At 43.9% G+C, this 20,050-nt stretch overlaps 1 protein-coding gene, 1 long non-coding RNA gene and 1 pseudogene across 10 annotated transcripts in view; 2 read left to right on the top strand and 1 right to left on the bottom strand.

The window, feature by feature from the left end:
* The window catches only part of LOC137305904 (striatin-3-like), a 59,953-nt gene that overhangs the window by 15,159 nt on the left and 24,744 nt on the right, over nucleotides 1-20,050 (bottom strand). For all 7 annotated transcript variants that reach the window (XR_010958778.1, XR_010958779.1, XM_067974839.1 and 4 more), the window contains 14 exons: nucleotides 19,465-19,546; nucleotides 17,016-17,195; nucleotides 14,208-14,367; nucleotides 12,603-12,747; nucleotides 12,151-12,255; nucleotides 11,267-11,388; nucleotides 10,286-10,461; nucleotides 9,242-9,289; nucleotides 8,637-8,758; nucleotides 6,709-6,876; nucleotides 5,624-5,764; nucleotides 3,671-3,769; nucleotides 2,558-2,644; nucleotides 745-951 (listed from right to left, as the gene is read on the bottom strand). Coding sequence is in view for 5 of the 7 variants with exons in the window: in XM_067974839.1 (XP_067830940.1) it covers nucleotides 782-951; nucleotides 2,558-2,644; nucleotides 3,671-3,769; nucleotides 5,624-5,764; nucleotides 6,709-6,876; nucleotides 8,637-8,758; nucleotides 9,242-9,289; nucleotides 10,286-10,461; nucleotides 11,267-11,388; nucleotides 12,151-12,255; nucleotides 12,603-12,747; nucleotides 14,208-14,367; nucleotides 17,016-17,195; nucleotides 19,465-19,546 (1,805 nt within the window). In the remaining 2 variants the exon portion in view is untranslated. The remainder of the gene's footprint in view (nucleotides 1-744; nucleotides 952-2,557; nucleotides 2,645-3,670; nucleotides 3,770-5,623; nucleotides 5,765-6,708; nucleotides 6,877-8,636; nucleotides 8,759-9,241; nucleotides 9,290-10,285; nucleotides 10,462-11,266; nucleotides 11,389-12,150; nucleotides 12,256-12,602; nucleotides 12,748-14,207; nucleotides 14,368-17,015; nucleotides 17,196-19,464; nucleotides 19,547-20,050) is intronic.
* Nucleotides 1-20,050, top strand: part of LOC137305909 (uncharacterized) — a 62,969-nt gene that overhangs the window by 34,987 nt on the left and 7,932 nt on the right. For all 3 annotated transcript variants that reach the window (XR_010958784.1, XR_010958782.1, XR_010958783.1), the window contains exons 2-3: nucleotides 16,922-17,007; nucleotides 17,905-18,098. This is a non-coding gene — a long non-coding RNA (uncharacterized lncRNA). The remainder of the gene's footprint in view (nucleotides 1-16,921; nucleotides 17,008-17,904; nucleotides 18,099-20,050) is intronic.
* Nucleotides 18,549-18,862, top strand: LOC137306095 (histone H4 type VIII-like; annotated as a pseudogene).

The following is a 20,050-nucleotide window of genomic DNA, read 5'->3' as shown; positions in this document are numbered from 1 at the left end:
TCCAGGTCCACAAAATCCAAAAAGGAAAAACCAATGAATAAGAAATACAAGAGCAAATTGGACCCAGTTGCCTTGCCTATGTCCAAGGCTTGCAGGGATCCCTGTCCTAGGGGACACACCAAAGCCAGTATCGGCTGACAAGCACTAAAAATGTACTCCTCTTGCTGACAGGCTGCTGAGGTTTGGAGTTTGCCATGTAAGCAATCACAGGTTCCTACCATTTTGAGACAGTGCATCGCATGACAGCACTGGTCTACTCCCCCCACCACCCCCAACAAATAGTTTGTCTCTTGCAAATGAAAGATTCCAAGGCCACTACCAGCCTTCCAGTAGCTTGCTCAAGGGCCATTCTTCATGTGCAAGACCAGTCAGCATCGGCAGGCTATTCGACTGGACTGCATCGCAGCCAACCCCAAACCCGTCCTCACCCAACAGCCATTACAATAAGGGTCACTAGATAGTGATTAAGAGCAGGAACTTTAGCTGAGATCTGGGCTCTTTGCTATGGGCTAACTGTAGGGCCCTTAACTCCCTTCATGATTTTATGGCTTAGTTATACACTAGCTGGTACAATTACCAAACTTTCTACCATTTTACCAAGCAGTGCCACTGTTACACAAACACTCTGTTCCACTGGGCACCGGGCCCATGTCCACCCGCCCCACCCCGTCATAAACAGTGGATTAGCCACAACATTAGAAAGTGCTTCTCCATTACAGCAGGCCTTGCACTGCTGAAGCTCACCTGCTCAGAGGAATGAGACTGGGGAGGTTATGTTGTGTCATACAAACACTTTGGCGAGGGCATCTGCTCCTGCACTGGCGATGTAGGCTTTGCTCGGGTGGAAGGTGACGTCGTGGATTGCCTCATCGTACTTCTTCCGGTGCGCTGTGATTTCCTGAACACAGGTCTTGTTGTCCAGGTTCCAGAGTCGTATCGAGCAGTCGTGACCTGTTCAATTAGGTACATTCAAGAATTTAAACTCTGCACAATTTACATAGAAGCCAAAAAAAACCCCCATGCATTTATATAGTGCCTACCATTCCCTCAGGACGTCCCAAAGTGCTTCATAGCCAATTAAGTCATTCTTCATGGTTTCACACGAGCCTGGACAATAAGTGCCTGTAGACGATTCCCATAGGGCAGTGGGCATCACAGATGAGCCCAATCCTGTCCTTGCACAACAGACACGCATTTTCTAACATGGTCGTTGGATTGGGATTAGGAGAAGGAATCCTGATTTTCTTCACCCCTCTCTAATCCAGGGTGATGAGGCCCATTGTAGTTGCATTGCTGCAGCTGTGGCTGAGGTTAACCGACTCAATACAGACTGGGGTCAGAACCCGGGATCTTTCTGGGCTAACCACTGGGGGAGCTGCAAGCTGCAGATACTCTCTCCCTCTCTATGAGAAAACTGCTGGTCCCTGTTTGGTGCCTCCTCCCGTTTCACCAAGGTGGAATCAGTAGATTCAGCGAAGCATCACCATCCTGCAGCATCAATGTGAAGTACCACCAGTGGTTTTCTTACTTTGATTCCCAACATAAACAGGTAGCAAGTTCACGTAAATAGCCGGCCACTTCTAAAGCTCCAACTAGTGGTAGGTATGGTTGTCTGACAGATAGCTTTATAATGGGAAACTTCTATCAAAATGCCACCTAGCGCCATAACAGGATGGTGATGCCTAAATAAGGAGTGTGTGACATACACAGCAAATTTAAATAGTGACACCATTATTTCCGGCCAGAATGGAGATGATTGGGTAATTCCCCCGTCAATCACGCCTGGAGACCGCCCTGCTGTAAGAGACTGGGATTGATTTTATGCACATAATTTGTATCAGGTAACTATCCTCCACTCACTGCATTTTGCTGGAAAAATCATCCTGCTTTTATCGGGAGAAGTTTTGTAATTTGAGTCATGAGTTCTGTTTGCTATAGTGCACTGTTTAAACAGACTCTGTTTGCTGAGTAAATAGACTTTGTTTGCTGTGAGTCCTGCCATAAGTCCTGCCCCGTCTCCAACTCATTGGCTGACACAGTGGTGTCAATAGACACTCTGCAAATTTAATACACAGGACACTACCAATTCTCTGTTACCAGGCTGCCTTTAGGCAAAAGATATCATTCAGATGTCCCTCCCTCCCTCCTCCCCACCCCCAAGCCTGTAATGCAGCACCTCCCTGCTTCTTCTGGCACCACGAATGACTCAAACCAATGTCAGTCTCCACTTTTGCTGTACTAGTCTCAAATTTCAAGCAACACACCAAAAACAAATTATCTGGTCATTTGTCTCATTGCTGTTTGTGGGACCTTGCTGTATAAATATTAGCTGCTGTGTTTCCTTACATTACAACAGTGACTACGCTTCGAAGAAAAGTACTTCATTGGCTGTGAAACACTTTGGGATGCCCTGATGTCATGAAAGATGCTTTATAAATTCAAGTACTTTTTAAAAATTTCTTTTTAAGGCTACAGAATATGACACAATTAAAAACCATCAGACAATGGCAGTAGGTTAAGATTAAAAAAAAGAGAAACTGTTTTGAGTGGTACTTACTTCCTGACATCAGGAAAACTCCATTGGGATCTACAGCGAGAGAGGTGACTGCGTCCAAGTGAGCAACCATTGAATGGATCATTTTTCCTAAAAAGATTAAAGAACATCACAGGAAAGGAACAGGAAAATATCACTCAGCCCATCCCAGCTGATTACATTCGTGTGCTGAACCTGTTCACCTTCTTCCCAAACCCATACCCATCTACTCTCCATCTCCATTTTGTTCATCAGAATTTTCTTCTTCCTTCCCAGACTCCCGAGGGCATCGACTCATGGTTGAGTGGCTGTCTGGTTTCACAGGCACCACCTGGTACCGCTACCCTCCCCCTCCCCCCCAGGGTTAAAACTTAGTCAAAATATATGTGAAGCTCAGGATGTAATCCTTAGCCTCCCATGCAAAATGCAAGCAGCACTTCAGATACAATTTCCATCAGAATCACGCTGGGGCAAGAGCTGGATATGTACAAGGTGCGTAAACTCTTCAAACCAGATACTCAAATGCTCAAGTCATGCAAGAGACAGTTGGAGTTGTAGATTTCTGAACCAAAATCTTCATCTGAACTTCTTTTCTTTGTATGTTGAAGGTGAGTATCATTCAGCTTGCCCTGTTGGTTTTGCCCTTTACTGGACCATTCATAACAACCAACAACAACTTGCATTTATATAGCGCCTTTAACGTAGTAAAACGTCCCAAGGCGCTTCACAGGAGCAATTATCAAACAAAATTTGACACCGAGCCAGATAAGGAGATATTAGAACCAAAAGCTGGGTCAAAGAGGTAGGTTTTAAGTAGCGTCTTAAAAGGAGGAGACGCAGAGAGATTTAGGAAGGGAATTCCAGAGCCTATGGCCTAGGCAGCTGATTATTTATTTATTCACAGTAAAAATAAAGATCACAGCCCATGCTGAAGTATATAGCACACACTGTTCATTACACCATCTCCCTCAGCCACAACTTGCTAACTCACATCCCACTCTGAACTCCTTCCCATCGCAATCACCTTATCTGATCACAGGCTTCTACTACACTGTCGCGAACAATTTCATCAGCTTCTCATCTCAGTTGCCACATCTGTAACCCTCTAAGAAACCGACAGATAAGTTTTCTTTTTACCTGTCTTGTTGTCAAAGAACCGAATACACCTGTCATCATGTGCAGTGATGGTGACTGGCAGCTTGGGGTGGCTGACAACCCGGTTAATCTGATTAGCAGCTAAAAGAAAAACAGAGAGAAAATGCAATGGATCCAACCACATTTAAAATTTCATTTTTACTAAATTACTGAGATCGAGCCGGGGCAGCAATAAAACATGATTTTTCAATTCAAAGTTTAATAGTTTGGGAATTTGTACAATGGGAGGGTGGCTTAGCAGTTATATGCAATGACTTCACTGTAAAGTGGCAGAAAGATGGGATCTGTACCCACAATTCTCCACAAGGCTGGGGAACGTCCACCGTCTTTCCTCCACAATGAAATCACAGCAACGTGCGACTTCAAAAGGGTACAATTTCTGGAAAGTGGTTTTGTTAGTGGGTGGTTAATTTACAGAGGAAATAAAAACAGGCATTCTAAAGGGAATTTTACCATCCATCAAGTTTCTGATCTCAGCCACTCTCTTCCGCACCCATTGATTAAAACCAGGTGCTTCCTTACAGGGAGAGAGAGAGAGGGTGATCACAATGGTGAACTCACCTTCCTGAGCTAAATCTGCTTAGGGACTTTCATTTGTAGCAGTCTGGGAGGGGGGGATGATGTGGGACACAGGGAGACCACAAAAGATGGAGATGGGGAGTAAAAAAATTCTAAATGCAGCTTATCTTTTTCCAGAGCTTGGAGCAGAAAATTGTCCAGGATCCCCACTTCTGATGCTGTATTACTAAGAGCTAGGGACAGAGTAGGACAGTGCAGGCATGTTAAGCTGAATGGCCTCATTTCGTGTTGCAATTTCTAATGATTCCATGTGGTGAAGCTCTACTAGAAATTGGGCAGGGGTGGATGTTGAGTGAGGACAGGATCGGGCTTAGTTGAGATGTCCCACACAGGACGTAATTGCTCTGGAGAGAGTACAGAGAAGATTTACAAAAATGTTGCCAGAGCTTGAAAATTGCAGCTACGGGGAGAGATTGGATAGGCTGGGGTTGTTTTCCTTGGAGCAGAGGAGGCTGAGGGGTGACTTGATTGAGGTGTACAAAATTATGAGGGGCCCAGATAGAGTAGACAGGAAGTACCTGTTTCCCCTAGCGGAGAGTTCAAGAACTAGAGGACATAGATTTAAGCTGATTGGCAGAAGGATTAGAGGGGACATGAGGAAAAACTTTTTACCCAGAGGGTGGTGGGTGTATGGAATTCGCTGCCCGAATTGGTGGTAGAGGCAGGGACCCTCAACTCTTTTAAAAAGTATCTGGACCTGCACCTAAAGTGCTATAAGCTGCAGGGCTACGGACTGGGTGCTGGAAGGTGGGATTAGAATGGGCACCTGGTTGTTCTTCGAGCCGGCGCGGTCACAATGGGCCGAATGGCCCCCTGATGTGCTGTATCTTTTCTATGGTTCTACAGTCAAATAGCTTTCTGACACTCGGAGGCCCACAGCTGAAAAATTGCCACTCGGGGGAATTACCTGAAGGCCTATGCTTCAGACTCATTGTACACAAGGTGCTGCTGAGAATCGTGACAAGGCATTACACAAAGCAAATCTTCCCAATTACAATAATATAATCTCCTTCAGCTCCGTGTGTGAAAAGAGCTGCTCATGGCTTACGTGTACGTTTGGGGAGGGGAAAGAAATCGTATTCAATGTATACTTGAAGAGATAGGAGGTCAAAAGAAGAACACCCCACCCCATTATATAGCCTTACTTAAGGGGAACCCCCAGCTGATGTGATCCCAATACAACTGCTTCACAAACATTCATGCAAAATGGAGGAGGATCAATGTAAATTAAGAAAAAAAAAACAAACACATTCAAAATGAGCAAGTAATTGCTGCAAACCAGACGGAGCTCTGTTGGTAAGACAGGTTTCTCTTACAGAATCACTCCCCCTCCTTTAGCCCCCTCTGTCAGCTTACCATTGTCGGATGTTTTCGAATCCAGGGTCATCACTGACTGCGAAGTCTGCAGATCATAGATGACCACCTCCCCGCTAGTGAAGGAAGCGACAGCATGATTAGGATCACTCACAAAGGCAACAGAGGTAGGGATTCCATTTTCTGGAGAATAGAATAAAATCTAAATTTAGAATACAACTAAAGTTGACTCTGGACACAAAAAAGTAAACAGTTAGTTACATGTGTTATTGTACAGCATTCCCATCTTGCAGACTTGAGCATTTTGACACATTATTAATATACACTTTCATAATTAGACAGTATATTATGATTAACATTATCTAAATTGCAGCTACCCTGATGGCTCAGCTGGTTGGTGCAGTGAGTAGCTGAGCCATACAGACCAGGTAGGTCCCACGTTACTATCTGAGTTAGCTGATCTGAGCCAGGGTGTAGAAGCACTTGAAGTGGCCCATGGGTTAAGGAAGGGGAAAAGTTGCTGCTCTTGAATGCTATCCAGTGACTGGAAAGTGTGCATGTGTGGCTTGGCTGTGAGGAGCCCTGGTGTTAAAAAGCCTGCCAACATTCTCTGTCTAATGCTCCCAAGAATGGCTTCTTTGGCAAGGTACCAGAAGATGGCCTGCACCAAGGAACTGTCCCCCAATAAAGAGTGGGGCACCTTCAGGAGAGATGGGGAATGACTGGAAAAAAAACAGCAATTTACAAAACTACTCTAATTAAGCAGGTTATGTTTCACATTATCTAAATGTTCTAATTTTCTCTCTGCTTGTTTTAGATCTTCCAATACATTGTATGTTTCGCTGGCTCAGGGACAAGGGCCCCGGTTTTAAAAGGGGGGTGGGGGAGTCGAAGCGGGCAGCGCACCTGGGGAGTACGGAGCCTCTATTACTCCCCCCCCACCTGCCAAGTAGATGGCACCCCTGCTTCTCTTCCCTTCCAGCACCACGCTCTTCCCTTCCCACAGAAGCTGGATCCCTACCTCTTCCCCCACACCCCCAAAAAGATAGCCTCACCACCCCACTTCCCAATCATTCCAGGAGCGCCATGTCAGTCTTCTGTTAGTCTGCAATGCCTTTTTTACGCACCTTTATCTCTGTTGTACGTACTAACGCAGGCTGGATTCGCAGTTGCATCCCACAACCTAACAGTTCCATCTGCTGAACAGGAAATCAAGCGGTTCTTCGGGATACTAAATGCAAGCCCCCAAACTGTATTCGTGTGACCATTTAGTGTCCTGGACAGAATAGTGTCATCTGTAAAATAGAAACAGATTCATACCGTTGGGTGATAAATTGTACGTCTGAAAAAGTAGAGTCTAACCAAAAAATAGCCCATAAATCACACAGCTTGACTACATAACAGGTTTGACCCGTATAATGTCCCATTTCATTGGTGGGTTACCCATGCTCCTCTAATAGTTACATGAAAGAAAGACTTCCATTAAATGGCGCTTTTCACAAGATCAGGATGTCCCAAAGCGCATTACAGACAATGAAGTATTTCTGAAGTGTAGTCACTGTTTTAATGTAGGAAACGCAGCAGCCAAGGTTCCACAAACTGCAATTTGATAATGACCCAGATAATCTGTTTTTAGTGATGTTGGTTGAGGAATAAATGTTAGCCAGGACAACAACAACTTGCATTTATATAGCGCCTTTAACGTAGTAAAACATTCCAAGGCACTTCACAGGAGCGATTATCAAACAAAATTTGACACCGAACCATAAAAGGAGATATTAGGACAGGTGACCAAAAGCTCGGTCAAAGAGGTAGGTTTTAAGGAGGAAAGGTAGACTGGCGGAGAGGTTTAGGGAGGGAATTCCGGAGCTTAGGGCCTATGTGACTAAAGGCACGACTGCCAATGGAGGAGCGATTAAAATTCGGAGAAGCACAGAGATCTCAGAGGGTTATAGGGCTGGAGGAGGTTACAGCAATAGGGAGGGTCGAGGCCATGGAGGGATCTGATTTAAAAAAAGGACGATCATTTTAAAATCGAGGCGTTCCCGGACCGGGAGCCAATGTAGGTCATTGCATGCAGGAGTGCACAGGAGAATGGGGCTTGGTGCGAGTTAGGATACGGGCAGCAGAGACTTGGATGAGTTCAAGTTTGTGGCCAGAAGCGCGTTGGAATAGTCACGTCTAAAGGAAACCAAGGCATGGATGAGGGTTTCAGCAGCAGATGAGCTGAGGCAGGGGCGAGACGGGCGATGTTACAGAGGTGGAAGTAGGTGGTCTTCGTGACCGGGGAGAACTCCCCAGCTCAATAGTACCATGAGATCTTTCTCATCCGTCTGAGAGGGCAGACAGGGCCTTGGTTTAACATCTCATCTGAAAGAATGCACTTCCAACAGTGCAGCGCTCCCTCAGTACTGTACTGGAATGTCAGCCTAGATTTTTTTTGTGCTCAAGTCTCTGGAGTGGGACATGAACCCACGACCTTCTGACTCAAGAGGCAAGAGTGCTACCCACTGAGCCCCAATGACTGACACCTACATATTTAGAAGTGAATGTTTCTTTAGCAGGAGAGCAGAAATAAATGGTTGACCTTTATCATGACCTAGTTTGGTTAGGACAACAAATGCAGATTTAGTTATAATAAAAAGTTAGAGGAGCCAAATATATTGCATTTGAGTGTGTTAATGGTCAGGTAAAATAAATCCCACAGAGGCATAGTACTGGTCATGTGAGACCTTAGCCCTGCGAACAGATGAAAATAAAGTCAGCACCTTCAGGAGAGAAAGGTAAAGAGGAGAAAACCGAAAGAAGTAAATAAATAAATAGCCGGCAAACTTGATGCAATGTTGAGATTCCGCTGATATTCATCAATTATTCAAGCATCGCTCCAGTTTATAACCAAAGCTGTTGAAATGAATTACTACCCTGTAGGACACTGCCAGCCATCCATCATTCTACAGAAGCCCTGGCGATCTTGCATTCCTGTCACATTAACAAAACCTCTTCCAGGCCCATCGGTACACTATTTAGCTATAAATAAACCCTACTTAGTACATACCGTAAGTGTCGTATGGGTCAGTGTTCAAACTTGGAATATTCCAGCAGCAAACCGTGCCGTCAAGTCCTCCACTGAAGCACTGGTCCCCTTTAGAACTAACAGCTATCGACAACACTGGGTCTCTTTAACAGCAGGAGAGGGACAAATTAAAAATCATCTACAGTACAAAAGGGCTTGACATTCAAGTATTACCAGAATTACTGTGATATTAGCAACACAGTGAAGCACAATTTAAAAAAACAATTTTCCTAATACAGGAACCCTGTCTGATTTTAACCCTTCATAGTCTAGGGCCACTGAAACCAATGGTTGCACCATCCCAGCAGTCTCAAATAAGATCGACTTAACGCAGACTGTGGTTCAAATCTGGAATATACTCCACATACGGAGTAACTCCTAATGGCTACTGTATGCTCTTGCTAAATTGAACCTATATGTATGCACTAAAAATGTTGAATTATCCAAAAATTTGAATTAATGTAAATAACACAGCGAAGTGGGAATTTAGTACTTCAAAAATCTTAAAAGAGGAAACTTTGAATTCGGAGTAGATTATTTGCACCTCCTCTAAGATTGATGGGTTGATTGACTCTGATTATACTCACACATGCCCCCTGAACGTATAAATTGGCTCAACATCCAACGCAGTACTCCTAGAACAAAACAAAACACATAGTGGACAACTTTTTTTTCTCCAGTGACACTCTATCTGGAATTTTGTTTTAAAACTAAACTTTCTTGCCTGCAATATTTCTCACTACTTTTTATGTTATGTGAGTGCTCCCAGTTTCCAGTCTCGAACAGCCAGCTTAAACCTGAAGTAAACCAGGTCTCTAAGGGAGCCAGCCAGGGAGACCCATTTTCTATCCAAGATCCAGCAGGTTTACTTTCCGGTTGCAACGAGTTGTATCAGATCCATGCGTCGGTAACTGGAACAGGTCTCACATAGTACAAATGCAGCTTCAAAAAGGATAGTAAAAGATGTACAAACAAAAGAAGCTAGCTCTAGACCCGTTCGGCCCATCCCACCATAGAAACACATGGTCCCCCACCCAGCTCTAACTGCCTCTTGAATGACTCCAGAATTTCATGTAAGGAATGTTTTTGCTGGGAAAAGGAACATTTTTCAACTGGGGCACCCAGCGTCAGTGATGAGCACTCCCAGGTTAGATGAAGAGGGATGCTCCTTCTGCTCTGCCCCAATAATGATCCTCATCCTCAAACTCAGAAAAGTGCCCCTCGTGCAAGAGAATGATTTTTTTCCATTCCACACCAGCTACCCTATGGCCTCTCTGAGCAAGATCACCAATTTAGTACCAAATTAGGGACAGTTTTGAGATGTGAACCAATGCCCAAGATTTGGGGTTGAAATCGCCCAAACTCATTTCAAATAGGATCACTGCAGTGAGAGAGACTTTCATCCCATCCCATGGATTTGAAGCTAGGTCCCAGAGGTGAAAGGCCAGTGTGCAACCCACTGCAATACTCAGTCCATCAGAAAGGCTATTCCAACAGGACTGCATACAGACCAGCAATATCATGATAATAGTTTGTCAACAAGTTTTAGCCTGCTTTGCTCTCTGACCTAAACATAGCCAAATATTACCATCAATAAAATCTTTCCCTACAAAAAAAATGAAACAATTTACTTTTTGGCTGGAACGGTTTTCTGCAGGTTCCACAGCTTCAGAGTGCGATCCTCTGAAGCAGTCACCAGCACAGGCTCCACAGGGTGAAATGCCAGTGCACGGATCCCATCAAAATGACTCCGCAGTGTATACTTGGGATTCCAGGTCTTCCTGAAGGCATCCTTGCTATCAGAAATCTGCAACAAAGGAAGAAAAATTTCTGGCTAGATTTATACCAAAGTCCCCTCTTATAAACAGTCAGAGCACTTCTGACTGACGAAGAGCACCCTCAGTTGGCTATGAGGAGCCTGGAATACACCTTGTAAAGCAGATTAATATTTAGCTTCCATAGCAATTCTCAGATCTATGGGGGCTATGGGGAAAGGGTCTAATTAGAGAGCTCTTTCAAAGTGCCAGCACAGGCACGATGAGCCGAATGGCCTCCTTCTGTGCTGTATCATTTTCTGATTCCACTCTATGATTCTATCTACACAGCGTTAGATCCCAGAGGTTGTAAATGCTTTAGAAAATATAAGTTATGCCTAGGGTTGCATTTGGGGCATTGTAATTGTACCCACTGACCCTAGACTGGGGGAGATGAAGCAAAAAACGCCACGGTTCACACTCCCAATTGCTATCCAGCGAGCCCGGCTGGAAGGTGTGAGGACATCAGGCGAGGACAGGGTCATAGCTCGGCTGAGATGCCACCCATGGTTGAACAGTCTGCTGAGCTCGCCCTTGCAAAATAGCCACTTGGTTGAGGAGGGCTGTTGGCACCCGTGGAACTGTACTCCAGCAAAAGTGAGCGCCTTCGGGAGAGGAGGGAATAAAAATCGTAATTTTAAAAAGTGCTACCTCTCTGGAGCTCAGTGCAGCTAATGCTTCCTGGAGTTCTACAAGATGCAAGCATAGAAGTATAATTCACCCTCATTAAATGGAAATTCAGGCATAACGGTTCTTGCCAAATTAGGTTAAGAGCTTTAGTTTTTGAACAGTACTTACATCATTGTCGTTAGTGACAGTCAGGTCTGCCAGCTCACCCAGGCTCATTTCTCCGTCTCCAACATTATCCGCCCCTAGTATAAATGCCTTGCTAGCATCCGGGGGAAATGCAAGAGGGACGGCTGCAATGGAAACAGAGCAGTAACAGAACTTTGAGAGTTTCGTCATCAGTACTCCGCAAGGAAGTTACCTAGGACACACAATTATTACTACTCCCCCCACCTCCCCGCAATGTGCTATCAAGGATATGCAATTCCACAAAAAGAGAAAGTTACTGAATCCGACTGCGTATGGTAGTTTGAAACTATATCACTAGAGACGGCCATCACCTCTACAGTGATGATGCCAATTATGTGATTTCAGCTGTGTGACAATTCAGCTCCTTTGATTGTCTGGAGCACGCATTAATATAAATATGCACTGACCACTCTTAGCCCCAGAAATCAGCAGCACTTTAATCATGTTTTCAGAAACTAATTAGCAATCCAACTGAGATCTGCTAACTCAGTGTAGCCTGGGGATTGAGCTTGGGACACTATGCCTGGATGGTTGACAACCACATCGGGCAGTGTATGTATTGGCAGAGCTTTATTGCTCTTTAAATGTGTACTGATTAAGTCACAATAACAGACACTTCAATGACAGTGTCAGCATGCATGGAGGATGATCCTGGCCATGACTCTAAAAGCTAGGGAAAATAAAGAGAATTTCAGAAAAAATCTTCAACCACAAAGTTCACAATAAAAACGCCACAAGAAAATATGGGAGTGATTACATCTCAGGATTTGGACAACAGTTACGAACTGCTTGAGCTGTGACTGTTCTTCCGTCACTTCAGGGATTCTGTAATGCATTTTTTTTTGCAGATGGAAGAATACTGGTACCTTCACTTGGCTTAGGTTGACCAATTATCCCAGATGGGATGGGAGGCAAGCCATCGATGTCTGTAAAATCAGTCAGCACATTCTGAAGCTTAGAGCGGTGATTTCCTGTGAATGCAATCATGGATAAAACATTACACAATCGCACATTAGTTTAGAAGACTAGAGGATCTCACACAAGTCAGACTTGGCCCTTGCTACCACGGTGGCCGAGATCAATTAATTCAGCACAGACATCGGAGTTGAACCTGTGACCTTCTAGTTCGTGTGGTTTAGTTCTGCACTGATCAGTGAATTTACTGACTGAGCTATTGATGGAGCCAAATGTTTCATTTTTGAAGATGATTCAATGAGGAGAATTCCTCTTTAATTTTTAATGTTACTGAGGCTGTACATCAATGGCAGATTGCTCAACATAGCAAATTTCAACACACTCCATTTGGCACTGTTTTTACCTAGTTCTTTGCCATCCCCTAAGCTTCTGGATTCTTCAGCCCCTTCCTCTTCCTCTCCAGGGTCTAGGAAGTCAAATTCATTCAAAGCATCCTCCGTCTCGCAGTCCATGCCCAGATCAGCAGCTGTCAGAGTCTCGGTGCCTATCTGCAGTTACACACGTTTCACAAAGGAGGTCAGTTTGTAATTCACATTAGAAATCAAGCAAATGCACTGATCTGACTGGCCACCAAGCAATTGCCAAAATTGTCATCATTATGGTCACTGTGCTGACCACACAGGTTTGATATACTGTAGTTTTTGATGTTGGCCACTAAAAACTAACATTTGGTGGCCAATTGGGTATGAGTAAGGGGAATACAGGACTGGAAAAAAACTCTGCAGTCCATCCAACCAGTTCAAAAAAAAGGAATACTCCCATCACTCACTCCCTTGGATCCATCCAATTTTTTCCTGCTATCTGCCTGCACTGTCCCCGTGGGTAGTCTCTCTTGCATCAATTCTCTGGAGTTTAGAAGAATGAGAGGTGATCTCATTGAAACTTATAAAATTCTTAGAGGGCTTGACAGGGTAGATGCTGAGAGGCTGTTTCCCCTGGCTGGAGAGTCTAGAACTAGAGGCCATAGTCTCAGGATAATGGTTGTCGGCCATTTAGGACCAAGATGAGGAAACATTTCTTCACTCAGAGGGTTGTGGCTGCTCAGTCGTTGAGTTTATTTTTGATTGAGATCAATGGATATTTGGACACTAAGGGAATCAAGGGATATGGGGATAGGGAGGGAAAGTGGAGTTGAGGTAGAAGATCAGCCATGATCTTATTGAATGGTGGAGTAGGTTCGAGGGGCCATATGGCCTACTCCTGTTCCTATTTCTTATGTTTCTTATAGTGTTATCATATTTTCTCAACTCTTTTTCAATCTTTCCCATAACACATCACACACCATTTTCTGGTCAAGAATATACCTTAGCCGTCGAATTTGCTTTCCATTCCTTCCCAGGAACGAAAAGAAACACCCAGTCCCTGCTCCAGTAAGCTCTGGGCTAATATTAAATGTGACCAGCATTTCAAAGCCAGCAAGCAGAGCTCATGTATGTGTGTTTTGAAAAAAAACTGTCCTTTCTTTTGCAGCTTGAAAGAATCCATTTAACCAAACCTGGGTACCTGTCAGGGCAAACTCTTCAAATTCAGCATTTAGTCTGAAAAATCAATTAACATGGCGACAATTTTTCACATACCTTATGTTGTTACTCCCCATTAGGAAAATAACTTCTAATGTGTTCTGTCCTACACATCTCTCACACTCACCCAACAAACCAGCAAGGATAGAGACACTGATAAGAGTCCCAAGAATTGAGGGAAGACAGAGATTTGTTTATGGTCAATTACAGTAAGCCATTTTAAAAACACGGTTTTGGAGATCTATTTGGCATTAATAAATACTGTACCAAATAAATCGTCTCTTCACCCTGAAGAGGCTTGCAGGATCCAACTTAAGCATTCAATTCGGAAACTGAGGCACGCATGGACTCCCCCCCGCCAAGAATTGTTAGAGCCAGGCAGTCATGAAAACTCTAGAAGTTAGAAGGCTAAAAGCATCAACAGTTACCCTTTGTTTCTTGCTTAGTCTCTGTGTGACAGAGAGTTCTGAAGGAACATTGTCCAATTCATCATCGTCCTCATCGCTATCATCATCCACATTATGTAAGAAAGGCATCTTCTCCAACACTGATTTTCTTAGTCCATCTCGAGACTCGCTGCCTGCATTTCTGTAAAGAACAAACCACAACATATAAAACCAGGGCCAACATAAAAAAAAATTAGGAGAGGGAACCGACTGATTTTTCACTTCCTAGCCAAAAGAAAGAGGCCAATTGTAGTGCCCCATTATTAACCTGGGTGAGATGAGCCAACTTAAAAGAGTAGGGAATCACCTGGGAGTTTCCTGGTCTGTATGGCTATGTTACTCAATACATAAACTCACTGAGCTGTCAATGTATTTACATTTTATTCAATGTAAAGTATTTTCTTATGCACCCATCCTCCACAGCCTTTCTACACTTCTTCTTGTCCTTGACTTTTCTTACATTCTCATTAGGTAAAAGAGATTGTGCTTACAAGAGGCAGAATGTCAGACTGGAGGGTAGAGGGGGCATGAGAGTTTTGAGTGCAGGCCTCATGATCAGTGCTGTGCCCCCATGTTTCCCATCTACCTTAATCACCTAGGTATTGAAACTAAATGGAAGCCTGTTACATGTATTGACACCACCAAAATAGGGTGAGTAATATAGACAGAGGAGGCAACAAAACAGTTGCAGAAGGATTTAGATCAGGTTTGTACTTGGGCAGAGAAATGGTAAATAAAATTTAACACTGATAAATATAAATGTTTCCACATTCCTCAAAATAATCTTGCATTATACGTAACAGATCTAATAAAGAATTTAGGAAGCATTTCTTTACAGAGAGTGGAACTTGCTCCCACATGGAGTGGTTGAAGCAGATAGCATTGACACATTTAAGGGGTTGCTTAATGCATACATGAGGCAGAAGGGAATAGAGGGATATAGGGTCAGGGTGCAATGTCGGTCGTGTGGGTACAAATACTGGCATAGACCAGTTGGGCCAAATGGCCTGCTTTTGTGCTGTAGATTCTATGTAACACAATGAATGGGAATTGGCAAAGTGAGACTTACAATGGGATCTGGGAGTGACGGTGGACTCATCACTTTCAGTGTCTAAACAACAGCTGCTTTAATGCAAGATGGGAAATTTGATGGCCAGAGGGATGAGCTTTGATGGCCTGAGTGAATCTTTTCTTATCCTATTTCTTATGTTCTTAGACTCTTGTCCTTTTTGCGAAGAAGAATAAAAGACTACAAGCTGAAAATGTGTTCCTTGGCCTTGTTGAATGATGCTCAAGGGTATCGGAGAACGACCAAGATTTTATTCCATCTGTAGAAGATATTTGGCATTATGACACACCAGCAGAATATTGAAGGTCGGGTGGATGGGAGTCAAACCTGCACCTCTCCACTGTGTCCCACTGCGTCTTGGTGTCCAATGCACTTCATCATTTCTGACGTACCTGAGCTTAAAATAACTTCATATGACATTGAAGTGAAAGAGAAATTTAATGTAGGGCATCACACTAGGTGCCAGTTAGGCTTTGAAGTTCAGCACCCACCTGATTAACAAACACGGTGTAGTAGAAATAGATCCAGGAGCTCACATTATTTTTCATGTTACAAATTTTCTCCCCTGCTCGGGTACAGTTCCATCCTCTGGTATCTCACTTTAAATGGCCATTCCTTACACGAGCAAGTGTTTGCAGGCTGTTCCATCCTGACCTGACCAGCTGTCCGTCCACACACACACACACACAATCAGGAGCAAGAACCATGGCTGATTTCCCCCCTCCCTGGCCCATGTGCTCAGAGACCAATTCCAGCACTCCCTGCCCACCCGCCCGCCTGCCCCCTGCTGCCATGGCTGATATCAAATAAGCCAGCGCACCGACCAGGGATTCAACCTGAGACCTTCTGATCTGTGTAGCTCACCAGCACACCAGGCAGCACCTTTGCCCACTCGGTCATCGGGAGAGCTTACCTGGTTGTATTGATTTCTTTGCAGACAGTCATGTTGAAAATGACAGAAGCACACACACTACAATGAAAAAATTAATAATCTGCTTTTGGCACCGTAGCTACCATCTTGCAGAGCAGACGTATTAGCCATCTGCTTCAAACCACATGAATCCTTCTTTCCGTACTGCAGTTCCATCAATAAATCACAGTGAACCCTTCCCCATCTCCCAACATGACTTCTAGTATTAAATTGAATTGAACCTTCCCCAAAAAGGCTGTTAAATGATTGCTGGAGCCCAGTAATTGATTATAACAACATTCAAATTAGAAGGTTAACCAATTAATGTGAGATCAGTGCCATGGATTAACAGATTAAGAGCCACTAATCTTGAAGGCCCAGGGCACCAGCTATTAGTGTTCCTCTTGAGCCTAATTCACAATAAAACTGATTATTCTCCCCCGTTTTTAATTTTCTCCCCCCTTCCCATTTTGTTCTTTCCAACTATATATACATTCCATGACATTCCATACACGTTCCATGAAGGTAGCTTGGTCCTAAGTTCCTGACAATGCCTGTCTGTGACCGGGCACCACGAAGTGCACAAAAGCAGCCTGAGGTGACTGCCCAACAGTTTTGCCTTCTCCTCTATGCAGCTTCATCAGACATCATGATAAAGATTACATTTATAAGCCAGTGCTCCACCATAGTTGTGTCTAAGCTTTTTGTTTTTGTCAGGTGAACACAGAAGTTTCCAGCACAGAAGGAGGTGTGTAGCTAGGAACTGCAGTACTTGAAAGAAAAGAATTACCAGTCTGATTCAGGTACTCACCTCTTAATCTGTTCTTCTATCTGTTTAACTAACGGAGAGTCTCCCCCATTTAGGATCTGTCCCAAGCTGTTGGACTCTGCTGCTCCATTGTGCTCTGGGTTGGAATGGCCCAACATGGATCGGACCCTCTTTGTCCGCACATCCAAGATAGTGTCTGTATAACCCACTTCCTGCAGATACCTAAAACATAGCACACAGTAGAGTTAGACATGTATAATTACAGGCAACAATGCAGCAATTTCATGGAGGGCTTCACATATCTTAATCCATCTTTTACACATCAATAAAGTACTTGCACTTATGCAGCATCTTTAACATGGTAAACATCCCAAGGTGCTTCATGGAGGAGAAACAGAAACCAACAAGTATTAGAAGAGTTCAGGGAGTTGACCAAAAACATGGTCGAAGAGGTAATTTTTGGGACTTCTAAAGGTGGAGAGAGAGGCACCAAAGCTGAAGAATTTAGGGAGGTTTTGAGGAAGCTCTTGAAGGGGCAAGACAGCATGGAAAAAGGATTTAGGGAGGGGAGTTCCAGAGAGGAAGTTCAACACGGATACATCTAAGAGGTCAGAATCAGAAGATCAAAAAACATGGCTGAGCTGTTATTGAAGTTATCAATAAAATTTAAAATGCTATTGGCAATAATTGCAAAAATTAAAAAAGGTAACATTTGGAGTAGAGTAAAAGTCACAACAGCATATTATATCCCTAACAGCCATTAAAATCTCTAAAGCAACATCCTCACTTTCGTAGCTCATAATGAGCTATATTTTACGCTTACTGAAGAGAATGAAAGTACGCCTCACGATTCACAAGTGAAGAATTTTATATTTGGAAAGGAAATTATAGACCAGAATGTGTACATATCTAATGAGTTTTGTGTTTGCAGTGAACATTGTGCCTGTCTCTGATATGCTTGGATTTCACTGATCTGATGCATTTCGTTGACAGGACTGTCAACCAACGCAATCCGAGAAGTGACAGAGCCCAACCGTCAAGCAGCTCAGGCATCTGGCAAACCCTACCTAATTGGAAGAGGCAGGACAGCTTCCAACATAAAAAACTTAGAAGCCATTTTTCCAGGTAGGCATCATTGGATCATACCGAGCCTGTACTTCCTTCTCCCCGCCCACCCACCGCCCCACCCCCACCCCCGTCTGCTAGTGTTTTGCTCTCTGTACTTGTCCTGTGCTCCATTTGTAGGCCTTGACCACTCCCCAGGGCAACAGAAATACATAAATCCAGCAGTTTGTTCAGCCCAACCTTAATGGTTTCCAAACTCTCCTGCCCTGCCAAAATAAATAAAACGGGATAAGAAACTCCCAACTTTGTTTTTTTCATCAGTCCTCAAGCCCAGGCAGCACAGCACGGGTGGGGAAAACTGGCATACAGAGACATTTATTGGAGATGGGGTGGTAAAAAGAGAACAGAGGGTGAGAAAAAACAGGCAGACAAGACCCCCCCTGAAGTTTGGGGGAAGAGTGGGGCAATGGGGAATGGAAGAGACAAGGTAGAAAGACTCGGTGATTGTGAATGATATCGGGTAGAGGGACAGGTGGTAAGGGGTTTGGCAATGAGGGAACATAGCGACACTACAAAGTGCTCAGAGACAACATCCAGGGCATCACCATCCCAGTTAATCCTGCTTGCGTGGGGGTGTTAAATGCATCTCTGGTCTTATCTGTGAAGAGGTCTGCGGAGTCGAAAATTTTCCGAGAAAGTCATTAAGGACTCATTAAGTCACCTACAGCGAGCATGGCAAGCACAACATAGTCACAGTCGTGGACGTGGTTTATGCGCTGAAACTCAAATGACGCAGTATGCACGCAAATCTCATGTTGGAATAAGATCAAATAGCAGTGGATTGGAGGCAAGCTTTAACGATGTGCTTTTTGGGCAATGCAATTCGTTGCAACGTAAGTAAACGCCAATGCAGATGCATGGACAATATCCATCATGTTCCAGAATGTATGGAGGGATTGGTAGAGATTGATGAGAGACTCTGCATTCAGGATGGAATGAGTCGGAAAGCATCCCATATTAGGAGTTTCTGAGCTTTTTGTCTTAGTGGGTCGCTGAAGTGTATAACATGAAGACTCGCAGGTCATTTATAAAGTATATATGCAGATGCCCATTAAATTGCATAGATCTCAAATTGCTGATACAAACAGATCTTGATGTTTCGATTTAGGATTTATCCACCACTGGGACAACACTACGGACAACCCTTTCCAAACCTCTAGGCCATGGAATTCATTCAGGTCAACCCAGCAAATAAGTGCTAAGAGAAGTGAGTCACCTGGGCTTCGTGGGCAGGTTTGGCAGAGCTAGCAGGCCACCTTTGGCCCACGGGTCTCAGTTTGGATACACGTTATGTCACAGACTCCTGTCAATGGAACTTTCTACCCCTATATCTCAGGAACTGCAGGTGATAGTGATGAGTACTTACTGTCTCAGCAGCTGCCGCCCTTCTTTCCATGACAATGGACTGTTCTGTTCTATGGTTGATGTATCAGGGCCATTATTTATAACTGAAAACACATGAAATACACAGTTGACTTAAAGCTGTACAACCGTAGCATCCCCAAATAGTCTTAAATTATAAATAAGATGATATCAGAATATACTCTTGTATCTCACACCAGGCTATTTTAAATCTTTTAAAATGATTCTTGGCAAAGTTAGGGTGCTAAGCATAAAGTGATTTTTGTTTAGGGGGGGGGGGGGGGGGGTGTACATTAATCACATTGCATTTTCCACAACTCAAACAGCTTTAGGTCAGAAAGATGAGTACAGCAGGCTGACTCTGCAGTGGTGCTCGCCAAGAGAAAGGACACAGAGAAAAGCAGCACATTTTTCTGTTTCAAACTGCACAGCATCTCAGTAGAAGATTGAAAATAGCTGTGTACCCTGATGGTTCTATTGGTAAATGTCCCATCCGGTGCAGAACTGAGCAATACAGACCAGGAAGGTTCTAAGCTTGATGCTTGGTCTGTGCTGAGTTGACTGATCTCAGTCAGGATGGCTATATGGCT

Source organism: Heptranchias perlo, chromosome 41 (assembly GCF_035084215.1).
Source record: "Heptranchias perlo isolate sHepPer1 chromosome 41, sHepPer1.hap1, whole genome shotgun sequence".
In the NCBI taxonomy this organism is placed as follows: domain Eukaryota; kingdom Metazoa; phylum Chordata; class Chondrichthyes; order Hexanchiformes; family Hexanchidae; genus Heptranchias; species Heptranchias perlo.
The sequence above is the reverse complement of the archived record's forward strand: the minus strand, read 5'-3'. Positions and strand labels throughout refer to the sequence as shown.